The sequence below is a fragment of the Clavelina lepadiformis genome, chromosome 3 (genome assembly GCF_947623445.1).
Source record: "Clavelina lepadiformis chromosome 3, kaClaLepa1.1, whole genome shotgun sequence".
Taxonomy (NCBI): Eukaryota; Metazoa; Chordata; class Ascidiacea; order Aplousobranchia; family Clavelinidae; genus Clavelina; species Clavelina lepadiformis.
In genome coordinates this window covers 15,567,017-15,583,012 of record NC_135242.1, presented here as the reverse complement: position 1 = coordinate 15,583,012, position 15,996 = coordinate 15,567,017, and the positions used below count along the sequence as shown (strand labels likewise).

The following is a 15,996-nucleotide window of genomic DNA, read 5'->3' as shown; positions in this document are numbered from 1 at the left end:
CAATGTTAAAAAACTTTTTTCCGTTGTTACTTACAAAATTATTTGCCTTTTGTGTTGACTTTAAATGTGACATGTATGAAATTTCCAGTTTGTTATCTTATTTTACCTTATGTTTATTTCCAATGTGTTGTACTCTGTTTGGAATAACTTTTAACCTTCAATAGTTTCACGTTAACACAAAATAGAAGTGAAAGTAGTCTATTTTGTTTGCGCCTTGTGCCAAGAATACCAACGCTTCGGAAGCGAAAGATCATCACTTCATCAGTTTGACAGATTTAGTGTATACATAGGCTTACCATACGTCCCGTTTTAGCCGGGACAGTCCCCCTTTTTAACGTCTTGTCCCGGCGTCCCGATCGGTCGGCCAAACGTCCCGGTTTGGCATTCAGTCAGCCAGCATAGGCATACCGCATAGAAGCCATACACGAACATTAGCATATTCTTATTATTGTTTTTGCTGTGTAGCGTACCGGTACTTCTTGAAGAAGAATTCGTGATCTTTTTTGTTATTTATTTCATTGTATTCGATAAAAATGTTATTGTGACGTCATATGTCGAAAGCGTCCCGCTTTTAAGCCACAAAATTATGGTAAGCCTATGTATACAGTACCGTACCTTACTTACTGTAACCCAATATGATCCGAAACCGTTCAAAAGCTATAAGCAAAGTTAACTTTAGAGAATGGGTCGTTTTCTAAAATAGCTTTCGTTTGTTATATAGTTTTTGTATGGCCATACCAACCATTCAACCAATCAAGTGCTAGAATTAAATCTCACAGCGAAACGACATATATATAAAGTTCTTGTCTTAGTTCTTATTTTTATTTTATTTTAGCCCCAACAACGTACTTAATTTAAAGTGCAAAGTAAACATACTCCATTGTGCTTGACAAAGAAATAAAAGGAGTGTGGTTTATGAGGTTTTGTTGCCTCGCGATAAAGCTATCATTACGACGTTGAAAGTTGGCAATAGCTCTGTGTTATGTTCGGGACGTTGAAACACACAGCAGTACATAGGCCTACTCAGGTTTGTCTTTGAAAGAAGTCATTTCTGGAAAGATAGCATTGTAGTAGTTACAAAGTTAACGATGAACACTTACGAAAGAGGTTATTGATCAGTTTGCAAAACTGCAATACAAACTTTCACATAGCTACTATGACGCAAGAGACAAAGCTTTCGGAATTACACGAAGTTTGTGCGGTTGGCGATGCAGATTCCCTTGAAGAAATGTTGATCAACGGAAAATTTGAACGTCTGGATTACAAAGACCCAGATTGGGGTGGACGGGCTCCCTTGCATTGGTGTTGCATCAAAGGTAAGCTGAAAACATCCATTTCCATTACAAGATTAACAACTAGACTGGACATCATAACTGTTTAACAGTCCGTTATTATGCGCAACCCATAATATCGATTTCCACAATGCATACCTCGCCTACCGGCCAGCTTTTAGCATAATGAGGTTTATTACGTAATAATCTCTTAAAAGAAGACTTTTGATTTGGCATGCGTTTGCGTACTGAACTTGACCCAGAAGTTTAGCCAATGAAAACATGCATGGGAGTTGCTGAGTTCTAGTATAGACAGTCTTGTGAGTAGTTAACTTATGACATATACGTTACAGGTAAACGTACACTTACTCGTTAAAATAGGAAACTACGTTGTTTCGGGTAACTGGCCACGTAACAATTATAGGTCTCTGAAGGTTTTACGTCAGAAGGTTACTCTTTTGTGACGCGTTTGTTCCATTACTTTGCAGAATAAAGCTCACGAAGTGAAGGCATGACGTCATATCTGATCTTTGTAAAAATATAATTGAGTTTGTTTTGTTACGGTAAAAAATAGGTTTGCTTTTTGAAACTGTCTGTCTAGTTCTAGCCTTTCACTATAAAATGCAGTTGCTTTTTTGAAAAACAGTTTTTGACATCTAAACTTAAAACTGTAATAAGGTAAAGATTGCAACAACACAGTTTCCTACATTTGTTTTGCATTTATCACTTGTTCGTATTTTACTTTGCTACAGTGGCCTACCTGCTTTAATTCACCAGGATAATTTTCACCCTGTTTGAAAACACTTTAAGAAAAAACTGTTGACCATCGTGACTAACATTATTTTACAAACTAACAGTTCAAAGGTTCTATTTAAAAACCGTCTCCAGCAATAAGTTTCTACAATTGCTAATAGGAAAAAGCGACATGTTGCAAAGCCTGTTAGACAGAGGAGCTCACCCTGGAGTGAGGACAGAATGCGGATGGACACCAGCACACTATGCTGCCGAGTCGGGTAGAACTCATGTTTTAAGGTAAAACTTTTCTTATTACTGTGCAGCAATGAACGAAATTGGCTGTCATGTACAAGGAAGTAGGGCATATGTGTAGTCATCTAAGATTAGGTTTATCCATATGCCTTCTACTGATCTAGAATGCTACATCAATACAATGCTCCAATGAACAGAAAAGATTTGTTTGGTGACACTCCTTGTCGTATTGCTGAGATATACGGACACAAGGAAACAGTTGAATTTTTAAAAATGTAAGTAGTAAGTAAACGAAAATATTTCCTTTCATCAACAATTTTGTCGCTAGTTGTAGGCTGGTAATGTGTAAAAATTCGAACCGATTTCACTGTCTAAATTCTAAACACTTATGCATTGAGAGTTTGTTTAATCCATCAAAAATTTCAGAAATAATAAATATACTGTAATAGCACTCAATACCGGCGAAGAAATCATGGACACTATTTATTAGAGCAGAAACTGAATATCGAAACTGGCGAAGAAATGCGGAATTAAGTAGCGAAGTGGACCAGCATGACGACGAAGACTTGGAATGGTGTTACAGAAATGGGGTCCAACCCGATGTTTTTGTAACACCTGAAGAAATTGAAGGTGCAGGATTTTCTATCAAAGTCTAATCTGTTATGCAAACAAATTCCTACATTTCTTTAAATAGAACAATTTTGACCGTAAAAAACTGGTCTGAATATACCGTATCCAAATAATTGCTCATATATATTTCAAGATATACTGTTGGTCTATTACTGTATTACTTTTATCGTATAAAAGGATAGTTTGGATTTCGTGAGAAGTGTATCTCAGAAGCAAAAAATTACATCTTTTGTTTGAACAAAAATATTTCAGTAGGCCTACGTTCATATCAAATTGAAAACTATTACATTTTTTGACATTTTACATATATAAGATGGTACAAGAACTGTGTCAACCGTAAGCTTGTCCGACACCACCGTCTCTTCAGGAAAGCCTAGAAGTTTTGTGAAATCTTATCACTATCCAAAACCGGGATTACTTGAAGGGAAGAAAAATCTTCGTCGGAGCTCAAACACAAGTAGGAAAAGTAGCATTTCAAAAAAGAAGTTGGAACAAAGCGACAAGCAACGTAAATCACAAAAGTCGAAAGACAAAACTGCAATAAAAGTCGACAAAAATGGACTGTAACAACCAGTTGCATCAAGACTTTAAACATCCGTGTTAATTACCGCAGCTAAGACGGTGAGAAAATTATGAAATGTAGCCAAGGAGCTCGATATAGCTTTAAGCCCAAATCCGTGTGTCAGAGTTTCAAAATTGTACATTTGTTGTTTGGTCGAGATCGAGTTCAGGACGCTCTTTCCACCTTGTTCACACTCAAACACATTTGGATCAAGCAGTTCAGTGAATTCCCTGACCATATTTCTGCTTAAATACAAACTTGGTATTAAGAAAATGTTTGGAACATATTTGTTTTTGTGAAAAGTAAAACGGTTGATTATTTTAAATTGGCATTTGTTTAATAAAATGTTTTAAAAACATTTTCTTTAATTCACAGGCAATAAGTTACGTACATACCAATACAAATACAAATAGTTTGTTTTTGTAGTAGACCAAATTACCGCTTCAGTTTATACTTACATGGTATTCTGTATTGTGTGAAAGGACCATTTATTTGGTTGTGTCGCTCCACGCCGTGCAACGTAACGTGCTAATGAATGTGAAGGAAACGTTTCTTCGCATAATTTAGTAAAGTCTCCAGCCAATTGAAACGATTCGCCTAAGAAAAATGAAATCAATTAAATAAGTCCTGAAAAAGTTTACAGTATTGTATAAAATAAAACAGAAGAAAATAACTGTTATGGGATAAAGTGTTTATCCGCGTAATTCACAAGCTGTTACCTCTCTCGCACGACTAGTTATGACTAGGTTATCAGCATAAAAAGAACGTACTTTCCGTCAAAGAAGTAAACAAAGTACACTGCGCCGTTTTGCGGCGACCCTGTGGAAGCTCAACTCCAATCTGATGTAGTTTCTGTCTAAGGTATTGACTTCCATTTTTTGATTTCGCTTTGCGAAGTATTGGCCCCAGCAAAGATATATTTAGACTCTCTGGGGTAAGAACTCGTCGTACAATCTCTCCCACCAAAACCTTATGTTTTTTACCTTGATTTGGCATTCTGCAACAAATAGAAGTAGATAAGCGTATTTTGCTATAAATCCTATCAAAAATAACAATAAGGGAAACTAAAATGAAGTAAATGTGTATTACCCAAGCCTCCCAGGAACAAGGCAAAATACGTCATTAGGTGAAATATTGCGTGGCAGTCCTTTAACTATGTTGTCGTAGGTATCTGTTTCTCGAGTAGCACAGGGTCTTGCGTTATGGTCATTTCCAACTAAAACACGTATTTACTTGAATGCAGGGAAGATATTCTTTTCTAGACATACCTGAATATCATAACTATATATAACATTTAAAACGTAGAATAATGCATTACCTGGAAAATATGAAAGAGTTTGTTGCCTTGAACGAAGCGACGTTGCTTTTCCGTATTCGGAATAAGCAAGTGGTGGGTGTTCAAATTGAAGACTGTTTGAGCTCTCTGCAGGATGCGATTCTTCACACACCATTTTATGACATGTTTCACATTTCATGCAGAAATCAGATCTCATGCAAAATGCTTCGTGATGCTGACTTGCAAAATCACTTTTGTTAGCGTTGTGCAGGACCGGCATTGATGAGGAAGGAAGAGAACGTGTTGAGGCAAACTTATCATTGTTGGTGAAAGGTCCATTCATAAAATCTGTGTTTTTTCCATCGGCCGTTGCATTTTTACTGGAAGCAATGTGGTCTTTGTGACATTTATGGGAGTTTTCCACTTTTTCGTCAGGTTCCCACCGTTGAATGGAATCTGTAGCGTTTTGATGCAGATGTGCTGGCATCAGCAACGTTTGATTCAAGTAGTAGTTGTTAAGACCTTCATAAGGCCAGCGAAATTGGCTTCTATACATAAATCAACAGATCCAATTGCGATGATCTATTCCTACCATGAGGATTTTATGTGAAATAGTTTACCTGTTGCAAGCCCACATTTTGTTTTCGGAATTCCATGATAATTCTTGCGGAAAAACATCGTTTTGATTTGTTGGCTGCCATGTACTTGTTGGCGCAAGTAACTGACATTCTTGATGTAATCCGTCAAATTCTTTTTGTTTTAAAGTTGTATTTACTAAGCAATTAGTTTTTTTATTCCTTGGAAAGGAGTGTAAAGCATTGTGATCGTTTCCTTGATTGCAATTTGTAGATTCTTCCCACTTTGTTTTTTTTGGAGATCGAAATGAAGCTGACAAAACTGTATCTGCATCATCTTCTCTGCATCTCTTTTTAGCCAAATGCTGTATTTATAAAACGGAAAATTATTTTTCTAAATATATTCATATTTTTAATATGTTTTTTACTTTATCCTTGCATATAGTGTGCGAACAACAAACATTATCTAGTAATTACGGTGAATGTTTGCATTTAAATTTACCTCAAACTGATCGGTTTCGCCAACTGTGTTTTTGCAACCAACTGATGTGAAATTGCTAGTAGAAGAATTGGTAGGAAATGAAGTTCCACTGCTTAGCACCGGCATCAAAGGTAACGTTTTTAGCATATTTTCTTTGATAAAAACACTTTCATTGTTTAATATACTTTCCGAGTAGAAAAGTTACACCCATAACACGCTTATTAACGTGTAAATAGATCCTAACCCAACTCCACAACACTATTTTTTCTTCATCAAAAAGCTATAGTTTTACGCTGAAATAAAATATTTTTGTATAACCTGATTCGGCAACATTTGACGAAGATGCAGTAGATAATATGTTATCAGGTAACGAGTCGTTTGAAGCAGAAATCTCATCAGTGTTTGAGGCTAATTCTTTTTCTTGATTACACGTAGAAAAAAGTGCAACATTGTCATGAGATTTTCTGTTGGGAATTAGCAAATTTTCGCAAGACGATATAGGTCCTTGGTCTGCAGGCTGAGTTGGATTATCTGCTCCATAACAATGGTTGTTATTATTATCCATAAATTATCCATCAACGACTAATTTCAAGTTATTAGCCTGTGACTCAAAAAACAAAATTAAAAAATTTTGCTTCACATTATGTAACATTCAAATTCATCCAAATAAATATAACTAACTACATATAATAACGCCTGCAGAGTTCAATCACCTACTGCACGCTACTTGAGCTGCAAGCAAATGTGCCCAGCCATACTTGCTACAAGCCTTGCTGGTTTTCAGATAACAGCCACTGCTTCAAGCAATTACGTCTAAAGAATCCCTGCTTGGTTCGCAAATGATTACCTGTGAATTGTGCTTACTGCGTTTTTAAAGTGATACTTCCATTCAATTCAATTGCCAAATAAAAACATCTTTCGATTTTAAAAAATTCTTCTGCAAAAAGGTACTCAAATTTATTATATACATTCTACAAAGTATGTCTTTATTTATCTGTAATGCAACTGTTTCATGTAAAAGTTTTTAGTGCACGGTATAAACAATTCTAACTAGGTTGTTATGTAACTATGTAATAAAATTGTTTCCTAGTTGGAAACGTGCACAATATTACTACCGCTAATCGTCGCTAATTGTCCAAGGCCGTAAGTTTCCAAGGCATAGTTTTATACAAAATGGTTTGTAATTACAAACGTGTATATATGGCCTAAATTCTTACAGTCCAAGTGTTTAGATCACCTTGTTTGAATTGTTTAAACTCTAAACTAAGCGGCGCATTTGTCATAGTGGGAGATGATTTTAACTTTGTTTTGGATAAATTGATCTCAATTAATCGATTAACAAGGCTATGTAATTATGGTTATTTCCCAAAAAACTTCGTTTGTTGTTCGCGCTTATAGACTTTTTCGCCGATTCTTGCAATCGCCGTAGAATTGAATATTACTTTATCAGGGTTAAATCAAATCAACCAGGGATGATCTTATTGACTCTGCCTGATCCCATTTCGAACAGCTATGCTTATTGGAAACCGAAAACGCCTTTACTAATCGTGGTTAACTTTGTCAGGTACGGTATAATTTACAAAGAAAAAATTATTTTTCAATTTTCTAATTAATCCGATCCCCCTGGCTATACGTTTCCATTGCTCATGTAAGACGGGATGCTCATAAAAGCTTCATCGGTTTATAGTGTGTCAATAAAATGCGCTTCAAGAAAGGAGAAATCTACATGAATGAAGAGGAAACCGGTTTCGAAACCAAGCAAGAAATTGTTTGCAGTTACCTTAAGAAAAGTTCTCGTTGGAAGACTGAACAGAGACTGAACTTTTGACAGAACCCAATTTCTGGGAAAACTTGAAAAACTACAAGTAGACCCATGATATTCATCGTCATCATCATCAGTTCTCTTGTACGGTGGCCTGTTAGTCACCATCCGTAGAGCCAATCAAAACGCGACAGTCCTCCATTTAACGCGTCCTCGTGCTATACACTTTCAACCTCATTAACGGACAGATCTATTTCCTTCAGATCTTTGAGTACTGTATCCATCCATCGGATTCGGGTCGCAACGGGGACTTTCCAACCTGCGTATGTACAGCTAAATTGTAGCTGAGCCCGGGTTGAGTGAGTTGAGACGAAGCGAAGTCGATAATCGAGTCAGTAAATGCGTTGGCAGGTAATTAGCAAGAATACAAGGAGCTGTGATGTGAAATGGCACAGAGCTCCATGTTGGCGATGCACTGCGCCCATGTAAAGTACTTTCGATTATTTGGTGCTGCTATCGAAAAAATAAATCCTTCTGACCAGAGATTCATTTAATGGCTACCGGTTTCCGATCTGTAAAGGAGTATACAGTGTATTGAGAGCAAAGAGCCATTGCATACTTTTACATTGGCGAAAGATGTTTCTGTGGCGGTTCACAACGCGTTCAGCACATGGGCTGCCTAAACACATTCCTTGCTTTATTTTGCCAATGTTTGAGTAAATGAAGTCAAACTATATAAATAATGGAACAAACTCAATCTTTTCAGTATTAACAAGTGTGGTGTTGGGTCAGGGAGTCACTATAATGTGCATATAAGTTTTGCTTTTCGCCATTTTCTCACTTTCAGACCAGATTTTAAATTTAATTTTAACTGCAGGATCATAAATTGCAAATATCTGATTTCACGAAGAACGCACGTAATATTGTACTACATCTTTTAAACATACTTTTATGTGTTGAATTATACGTATTTAGGATATTATAATTTTTTCTCAATACACAGTTGCACAGAAAATGATGACAAAATATGTTCAGAACATCGAACAAAAGCGTATTTCAACTTTTTTTCATTAATATTTTATTGGGATGTACTTGCCATAACCGTCGTGAACAAAGCAACAGAGTTTAAAACAATCAAGCAATAAATAATTAATTTTCGCTTTTTGAAAATGTTTCAAAGTAATTACCCAATTTAACAATATTTGTTTTCAATACAGGTTATTTGATCGTGGACTGCATGCTTTTAGACTTAAAAGACGACAAACGTCAAAAATAGAAAAGCTTTTTCAATCATGATCCCGACGATGGTGCTCAAAAAAGAAAACAAAAGCAACAGGTGTATTACTTGAGCAGTGTGCGCAAATTGCAACAAAACTTTCTCTCGTTGGCTATTGTAATTCTAAAACGTTGCAGCGCAGATTGCAATGCTATAGATTTAGTTGTGACGTATTATAGTTTTTGTCACGTGCACGATGTCGCAAGAAACAATACGTATAGCTCAGCAGTGAATTTGATTACAATTGCATGACTTAACATATGAATGGGATTGGTCGGACAAACGCAAAGTTTTTCGAACAGAAATTACAGCAAATCACTATACCATGTATAGTTGCTATACATATAATTGCTGAAAAACAAAACGAAAAAAGAAAAAGGGTAGCATGAAGTATAAGTATTACGTCAAATGATGAAAAAAAGTAAAATATTAGATAGAGTATATTGGTAGAAATAGCAGTAGCATCCAGCAAGCAGAGCGAAAAAGCATTTTCCGCTAAAGCACTAGGCAGTGAGACGCTTCCTGACTGAAATACGTGTTAAAACGCTTTGTGAGAGGAATACTTGGTAAGTTGTTATTGAGTGCATTGGCAGTTATAGCTCGGTTAAACTAGTTTTGCACACAGATCTTCTGTAATGCCTCGAGCGAAATTTTGTCTCGTGCGCAAAACGCAATCATAACTAAAAACCTTTTACAGACTTTCAGCCAGCTACTTCTTTACATTATTAATTTAGTATCGTGTGTATCGCAGCTTGTGATATGTTAGGATAAAGGTACGGTAGGAAATTGTATTAAGGCAAAATTGAAAAAAAAGGTTTGTTATAACATCTAGTAAACACAAATCGCAATACAATTCATTTGTCTTCTTTGTAGGTGCTAGTTAACTTTAATACAAATTATATAGAAAAGGTTTACTTAATTACAAGCCGGAACTGGTACACAGTGTCAGACATTTTGACTGGTATTAAATATACCCAGTGTCGGTGCTACACTTTGAGAAATGGTGTTTAAATGTGTGATTTGTTTGACTTTAATTGCCTGGGCCTCGTCAGCAGCATTTTCACCAGAAGGTAAATGAATGTATAAACATGTGTCCGTTCAAGAAAATACTGTATATATCAACAATAAATCATTCTGTGAAGTAATTTTAAACCCTCAAATTTTAATTGTAATAACGCAAGGCTAAATATTAAATTTTTGTATACTATAGCTCTATCGGCTATTTCTTATTTCAGACTTTCAAGCATGCCAACAGAAGTATGATGCAAGCATCGGCGAGCTTGTAGGTAAGTGTAAAAGGCCTGGTGAGCAAAGTTTGAGGTGGCTTAATTATTTATCATCAAGACAGGGTAACTTCCTTTTGTTTTACCCGGAAATACCTAGTACACAATTTTTCTTTTGAAAACGTAAGCCAATTAAGCTTAGTCTATACTAAAGGCAAGACTTTGTTTGCTCGTAATTAAGTCACTGCTGTGTACAACCACACGTATGGTTAACCTGTCTTACAATAAAGCGTTTAAATGTTTTAATGGCACAGCCTGGTCCCTATTTAATTTTAAGAAATGAACGACACATATACATAACCATTATTGTAAATCATTAGACAATTACTCGTAAAGTTGTTACTGTGTTTATTTTACCTGCTAATGATTGTCTTGGTTGCTGGTTAGTTTTAAATTTTTTCAAACCACTGGTATATATATAGCATCGGAAGGAATTTCAGCTGCTGATGCCGTGTGGAGAATATTGTTTAGTTTGCTCGATTTAAACCAAAACCAACAGCTAAGCGCTTCAGAAATTGTTTTGAAGCTGGACACCGATGATATAAGTGAGCTATGTTATTTTGTCAACTATATAGGCTATTTACTGACAACATTTTTGAGATTTATGTTTTTTATATAACTTACATCGGTTATCTAACAATGTGTATAATATAGCCACTACTTATCTAACCAAAATATATTAATTGTTTTCCAATCTCAGTATCATCAAGCGAAATGTCCAATCTGTTGCAAAACTTTCAAGCGTGGATAAATGCAGCAAAGTCCGAGATTAACGACCAAGAACTAAGCTTCCAGGAATTCAAATATGCCGTCGGAAAAACAATTGGAAGAGTTGGTATGAGTTGGTTTTGTGCGATCAATGTATACACAGAAGCCTTCCTTACAAAACAACAATTTAAGTTTTTTTCATAATACGAAACCTTTTGTAGGAGTTAAGAAGACAAGTGGAGCTAGTTTTCTTGAAGCAACTTCATGTTTATGCAAATATTTTGAGAAAAATATCCCCTCTGTTGTATCAATCATGAGAAGTAAGTTGGTTTCAGCATAATTTAAAGGCAACATTTCTAGCACCTAAGTAGTATATTTATCTCCTTCGGATAGGTCTATAAGTATATTTGCTGCTTTGTGTCAAGAGGTGTTTCTGGTTACATTATCTGCATCTTTGATGTATCCAGGTTTATATAACTGCACGCAGATCTTGAAACAGGATCAACTCGACACAATCTGTAAGTTTACTACCAACTGTACTATACCTATACCAATGTGCACAGAATCACAAATAGGACGTTAAATTTGAGTGCTCAAAGGCTTTGTGCTCTGTTTTGCGTAAAGTGTCTTAGTTGCTGATCTTTTGGTCAATTTTACAATGCTTGCAAGTATGTGTATATTCTTCATGAAATGATTTTATACTGTATAAAGTAAACATAAACATCTTCACTACTTTCACTCTGCGCATTACCGAATCTAAAAACCTACAAACCCGTGTATGGAGAGTATTAAGTAGTTTGTTATTCGGCATGTTTATGTATAATTTAAAATGACCATCCATCGCAGCAACAAGTTCCAAGCGTTTTGTTGTAAATACATGGAAAGGGGTTTTCTCAACCATTGATCAAAATAGTGATGATACAATCACGAATGAGGAAATTGCGTCAACTTACAATTTCTACAATCCAGCTGTGAGTATTGATAACATTATTAGTATACCATTGCTGTAGTTTCTTTAAAATAACTTTTAATTATATACAAATAAATAGAATGCAATATTACGATTTAGCCATCTATAATAGAGCGTCATCTTTACGCTAAAACCTTTTTAGCCTTTTGAATATTTTGAAAATACACGATATAAACTGATACAGGCGTCAGAGGAAGATCCAATCAACGACTTGGAAGCATACTTGGGCCCAAATGCTTTAAATACAACCACTTTCTTCACATCCATTAATAATTTGTTATTCGGTCAGTTGATTCTTTTGTCTGCAACGTAGGCTGAATAAATGAAGTGTTAATCAACAAAAACCTAGCAACAGTAATGTAAATTATAGCAAATTAACTAATTAATTATAATTTAACGAATTAACAACAAATTAAACCTATTTAGTTTTAAAGAAATCAATTTCCTATTCAAATGCAAATGAGAAGTGTACAAATTGAAGTATTTGTAACTTGCAAAATTTTTTACAAATCTTTTTAGGTATGCCTGGAAATAAAGTGTGGCTAAATGTTACATCTTCAAACGAGCTTAAAGGAAAACGGTTTACTTGCTTCGTATTGCGAGACACGAGAAATGACGTAATAATGCAATTGGAGAAAAATATTAACTGCGCAAATTCTTATCAGAAAATGCTAAACCGGTAAATATTTAAGAACTGAAATAAGCAAATCGAAATTTCAAAAACTTGTTTTTATGGATTCTGTGAAATTTGTGACTTTATGTGTTTTGGTGTAAATGACTATTTTTAAACTTAGAAATGTATGCAGTGAGTATAAGAATATTTACTAGGACTATTACAATATTATACTAGTATAATATTATTATTTTTATTAGGCCTACTGTTTCGGTACACTCAACCCTTATATTTTAACAAGGACATTGGGTAATGATGCTGGTATAGCACCATTCTACGTATTTACTGTTGCTGATGCCGATAAAGATGGTCTAGTGACGGTTGCTGAGCTAGATCAAGTTTTGAAAACCAACAAATCGTTTGAAATTTTTTTCAATCAAGCAGACCCTAGTTTGATGGACCAAGGCAGTCTGGAGAAATACATGCCAGATAACGTGGTTTCGGAAAGGAGCAATGCTTACGGTTGGTATCCTGGAACTATTAATATAAACTTATCAATAACACTTCTACAGCCGCTGTGATTTATTCCTCTTTATTTTATGTTCAGAAACTGTCTTTGAACTTTCAAAACTTTCTTGCCAGCAACATGAGGTGTGGAACTCCTTCTGCAAGGCAATGACCGACGCAGTTAGTTTTTTTCCCACGTCGTTTGTTAATGTTAGTGCTCTAGCTCCCAGCTCAAATGCTCCAGCAAATGTAAGTTTGCTTGGATTGATTGAGAACTTGAAACATCAGTTAAGTTCTCAAAAACCGAGAAACATTCCAGGGAACATAATCAAAAGCCTGAATGATTTAACGAATATTTTTGCTGGAACGCCTGGAAAAACGGTTGAAGCTATAACCCCAAAAAGCATCACGTTCAGTTCTCAAGCAACCCAAAATACGGATTTTGTTCGTGAAATGACAAGTAGCAATGCAAACCAATTACAAACCACAGCAGCAATAGAAGTTACATCTCCAAATAGTGAGCATATCTTGTCAAATGTTGTTCGTGAATTATTTGAAAATCTAAAAAATGAAAGCATGTCCAAGCCGTCTAGTAAAAATGACAGCGAAGTAATGGACATTTTGACAAACATAAATGATACAGGAAATGTCACCAACATCGAAACTTCATCATCAAATTCATCTTTGTCGGCGGAAGAAGAAGAACTGTACGAGTTATTGTCAGATTTGAGGAAAAAAGAGACATCAGCACAGATAGGGCTACCTACTGGATCAGTCCACGAAAAAAGTGATCACGACAAAGAAGATAAATCAATTTTGTCGCCTGTAGAACAACAGCTGCAAGAATTACTGAAGGAAGCAATGAAAGACATTTCCGAGTGATTACAACTGTCTATTTTTATCGATTTATAAACAAGTCAAACATATTCGTTTTTTGTTATTGTTTTATATGCACGTGATGCTAATAAGTGTATATAGGGGAGTTTTTAATTATCACTGATATAATTAATACGACGATGTATAATAGCTTTGGATAACTTTGCTTTCTCTCTCCGAAACTGTAAAAATGCATACAAATTACGAAGGAATGTTTCTTTCAAACTTGTAGACATTTTCATCAAAAACACATTTCTGTATATTGTGTTGCCTGTAATCAAGGAAAACTTCGCGAACACACACGATTTTTTTTCAATCAGAAACATGATTATGGTGATTAGCTAACGTTTATAACATAGAAATGCCCAAAACTGCTGTTTTTTGTTGTAACTTCAATCAAATTTGGCCAAGTCTGAACTTAAAATTTGGCCTTAAAATATTTGAAATGAAAGCCATGATGTAAAAACATTGTATAAATCGGTAAAGGTTCAAAGAGTTTCGAAATGTATGTTGCATTTTTATTTCAGGAACTGGCAAAAGTTACATAAGCCATCATTTCTCGTAAACACCCGAAATAGATGGTTTGATTTTTTTGGTTTTCTTTTTTACGACATCAACTCTAGCTTTTTTTTAAATAAGCGACAGTATTTAATCAGATATTATGGTAGCTGCAGCTGTTTAGTGTGCTAATGCAGTTTGGCAATGGTTTTCGCTGTAAGTAAGCTATGCCGCGTTTAAGGTAGTTTGATACGCTTGTGCTGGGTTTATTGTTGTTTGCAATTGTTGAAATAAAAAGGTGATATACCGGTACGTATATAGCTAATCATTCAGTAAAGTTGGTTGATGATTTATGCACGACTGTCCAGGGACGCGTGTGTGTATATTAGCCTTGTTTTTTTCTTTTCTGTTACCAATGACCTTTACCTTCTCTTACAAATCTGAAGTCTCACTAAATTTATTTTCACAAACATAAACGCAACAAAATATTTCCTTTGGCAACTGGCAAGCAAGTTCTTCTACTAAAATCAGGTCTTCGCTGACAGGGTGGTTTTGTTTTGTAGGGTTCCGTAGTGATTGCACACAAGGAATTGCAACCACACGGGATTGTACCCAGATGGGATTGAACCTAAACCGAATTGTAACCACACAGGATTGCACCCACATTGCACACGTTTGGGCTTTGGGACTGCAAGAAACAAGGGCTGTAGTTGTAATTCATACGGGCATACGTTACTTACGAACCATGGATGGTTAATAATTTCGGAAATCATATTTAGCCTAACAGGTGGGTTACACGCGTAAATATAATATAAACACTATATCGTTCATAAATCGTGTTAATCTGTGTAATTAAAAATAAAACATAAATATTAGATAAAATTGTACAGCTATTATTGTACGAATAAATGTTAGAATTCGTTTCATAATTTGCGCTTCGCACTTATTGGACCGGCGACGAGGTAATAAATGTGGAAATTAAGCGAATGCCATTATAGTCCAATCCTTCGGTGTTCGCTTTTCTCATTTGTTTTGACAAGTGGGGGAGCATATGTTCCCGCTGTTCCCGGGCACTAAAACCCTAAATATGCGTCTGAGTCCGTGTGGGTGGAATCTCATTTGGGTGTAATTTCGTAATATTAATTCCTTATATTATTAATTCCACTATTCGCTTTAATTCCTTTATGGGTACAAGTACAATTCTATGTGGCTGCAAAAATTGCAATTTCGTTGGGTGCAATCTCGTTGTGCAATCCCGTTTGGGTTGAATACCGTGGCCACCGCTTTTTAAAGTCCAAACCGCTCAGGATAGAGAAGCAGTACATAGCAACAAAACCAGCAGATTTTTTTAGAACTACTCTGTATTCTTTGTAAATAAAACAAGCTACAAAGCCTACTTTGTGAAAGCCAGTCGTAAAAATCAACGATTCATCATCATTGGCGCGGTAGGGAAAAACTAATGGCGGTTGTTATTACAAATAAAAATGCGCTAATGCGGACACTATCTACTAAGGGCCCGTATATGCTTGTAAAAGGCATAATTTCTTTGTTTTTTTATTTTAAAGGTAAATTTCTAAATATGCAATTAATCGAAAAATCCCAACGATGGACAATTCAACCAATGGACGATTCAACCCGCGGACAATTCAACCCAGAACCATATACACGCGCGGGAACAAATTTTCAAAATTAAGATTTATGAAGATTAACTAATGTAACAA

The 15,996-nt window shown here is 35.5% G+C and overlaps 3 protein-coding genes across 3 annotated transcripts; 2 read left to right on the top strand and 1 right to left on the bottom strand.

The window, feature by feature from the left end:
- Nucleotides 1-937: 937 nt before the first annotated feature.
- LOC143450561 (ankyrin repeat domain-containing protein 66-like) lies at nucleotides 938-3,808 on the top strand. Its single transcript, XM_076951160.1, has 5 exons — nucleotides 938-1,316; nucleotides 2,186-2,303; nucleotides 2,423-2,533; nucleotides 2,749-2,888; nucleotides 3,202-3,808. Exons 1-5 carry the CDS (start codon nucleotides 1,157-1,159, stop codon nucleotides 3,453-3,455), a joined length of 783 nt encoding a protein of 260 aa, XP_076807275.1. The 5' UTR covers nucleotides 938-1,156; the 3' UTR covers nucleotides 3,456-3,808.
- On the bottom strand, nucleotides 3,476-6,379 carry LOC143449829 (uncharacterized). Its single transcript, XM_076950158.1, has 8 exons — nucleotides 6,101-6,379; nucleotides 5,804-5,934; nucleotides 5,347-5,666; nucleotides 4,769-5,274; nucleotides 4,540-4,666; nucleotides 4,221-4,447; nucleotides 3,909-4,047; nucleotides 3,476-3,695 (listed from the first exon to the last, which is right to left on the bottom strand). Exons 1-8 carry the CDS (start codon nucleotides 6,345-6,347, stop codon nucleotides 3,476-3,478), a joined length of 1,917 nt encoding a protein of 638 aa, XP_076806273.1. The 5' UTR covers nucleotides 6,348-6,379.
- Nucleotides 6,380-9,669: 3,290 nt separating this feature from the next.
- Nucleotides 9,670-14,587, top strand: LOC143449941 (uncharacterized). Its single transcript, XM_076950289.1, has 11 exons — nucleotides 9,670-9,890; nucleotides 10,056-10,106; nucleotides 10,526-10,648; nucleotides 10,804-10,938; nucleotides 11,033-11,131; nucleotides 11,279-11,329; nucleotides 11,658-11,782; nucleotides 11,966-12,065; nucleotides 12,301-12,460; nucleotides 12,696-12,916; nucleotides 13,002-14,587. The coding sequence occupies exons 1-11, from the start codon at nucleotides 9,821-9,823 to the stop codon at nucleotides 13,781-13,783; spliced, it is 1,917 nt and encodes a 638-aa protein (XP_076806404.1). The 5' UTR covers nucleotides 9,670-9,820; the 3' UTR covers nucleotides 13,784-14,587.
- Nucleotides 14,588-15,996: the final 1,409 nt, after the last annotated feature.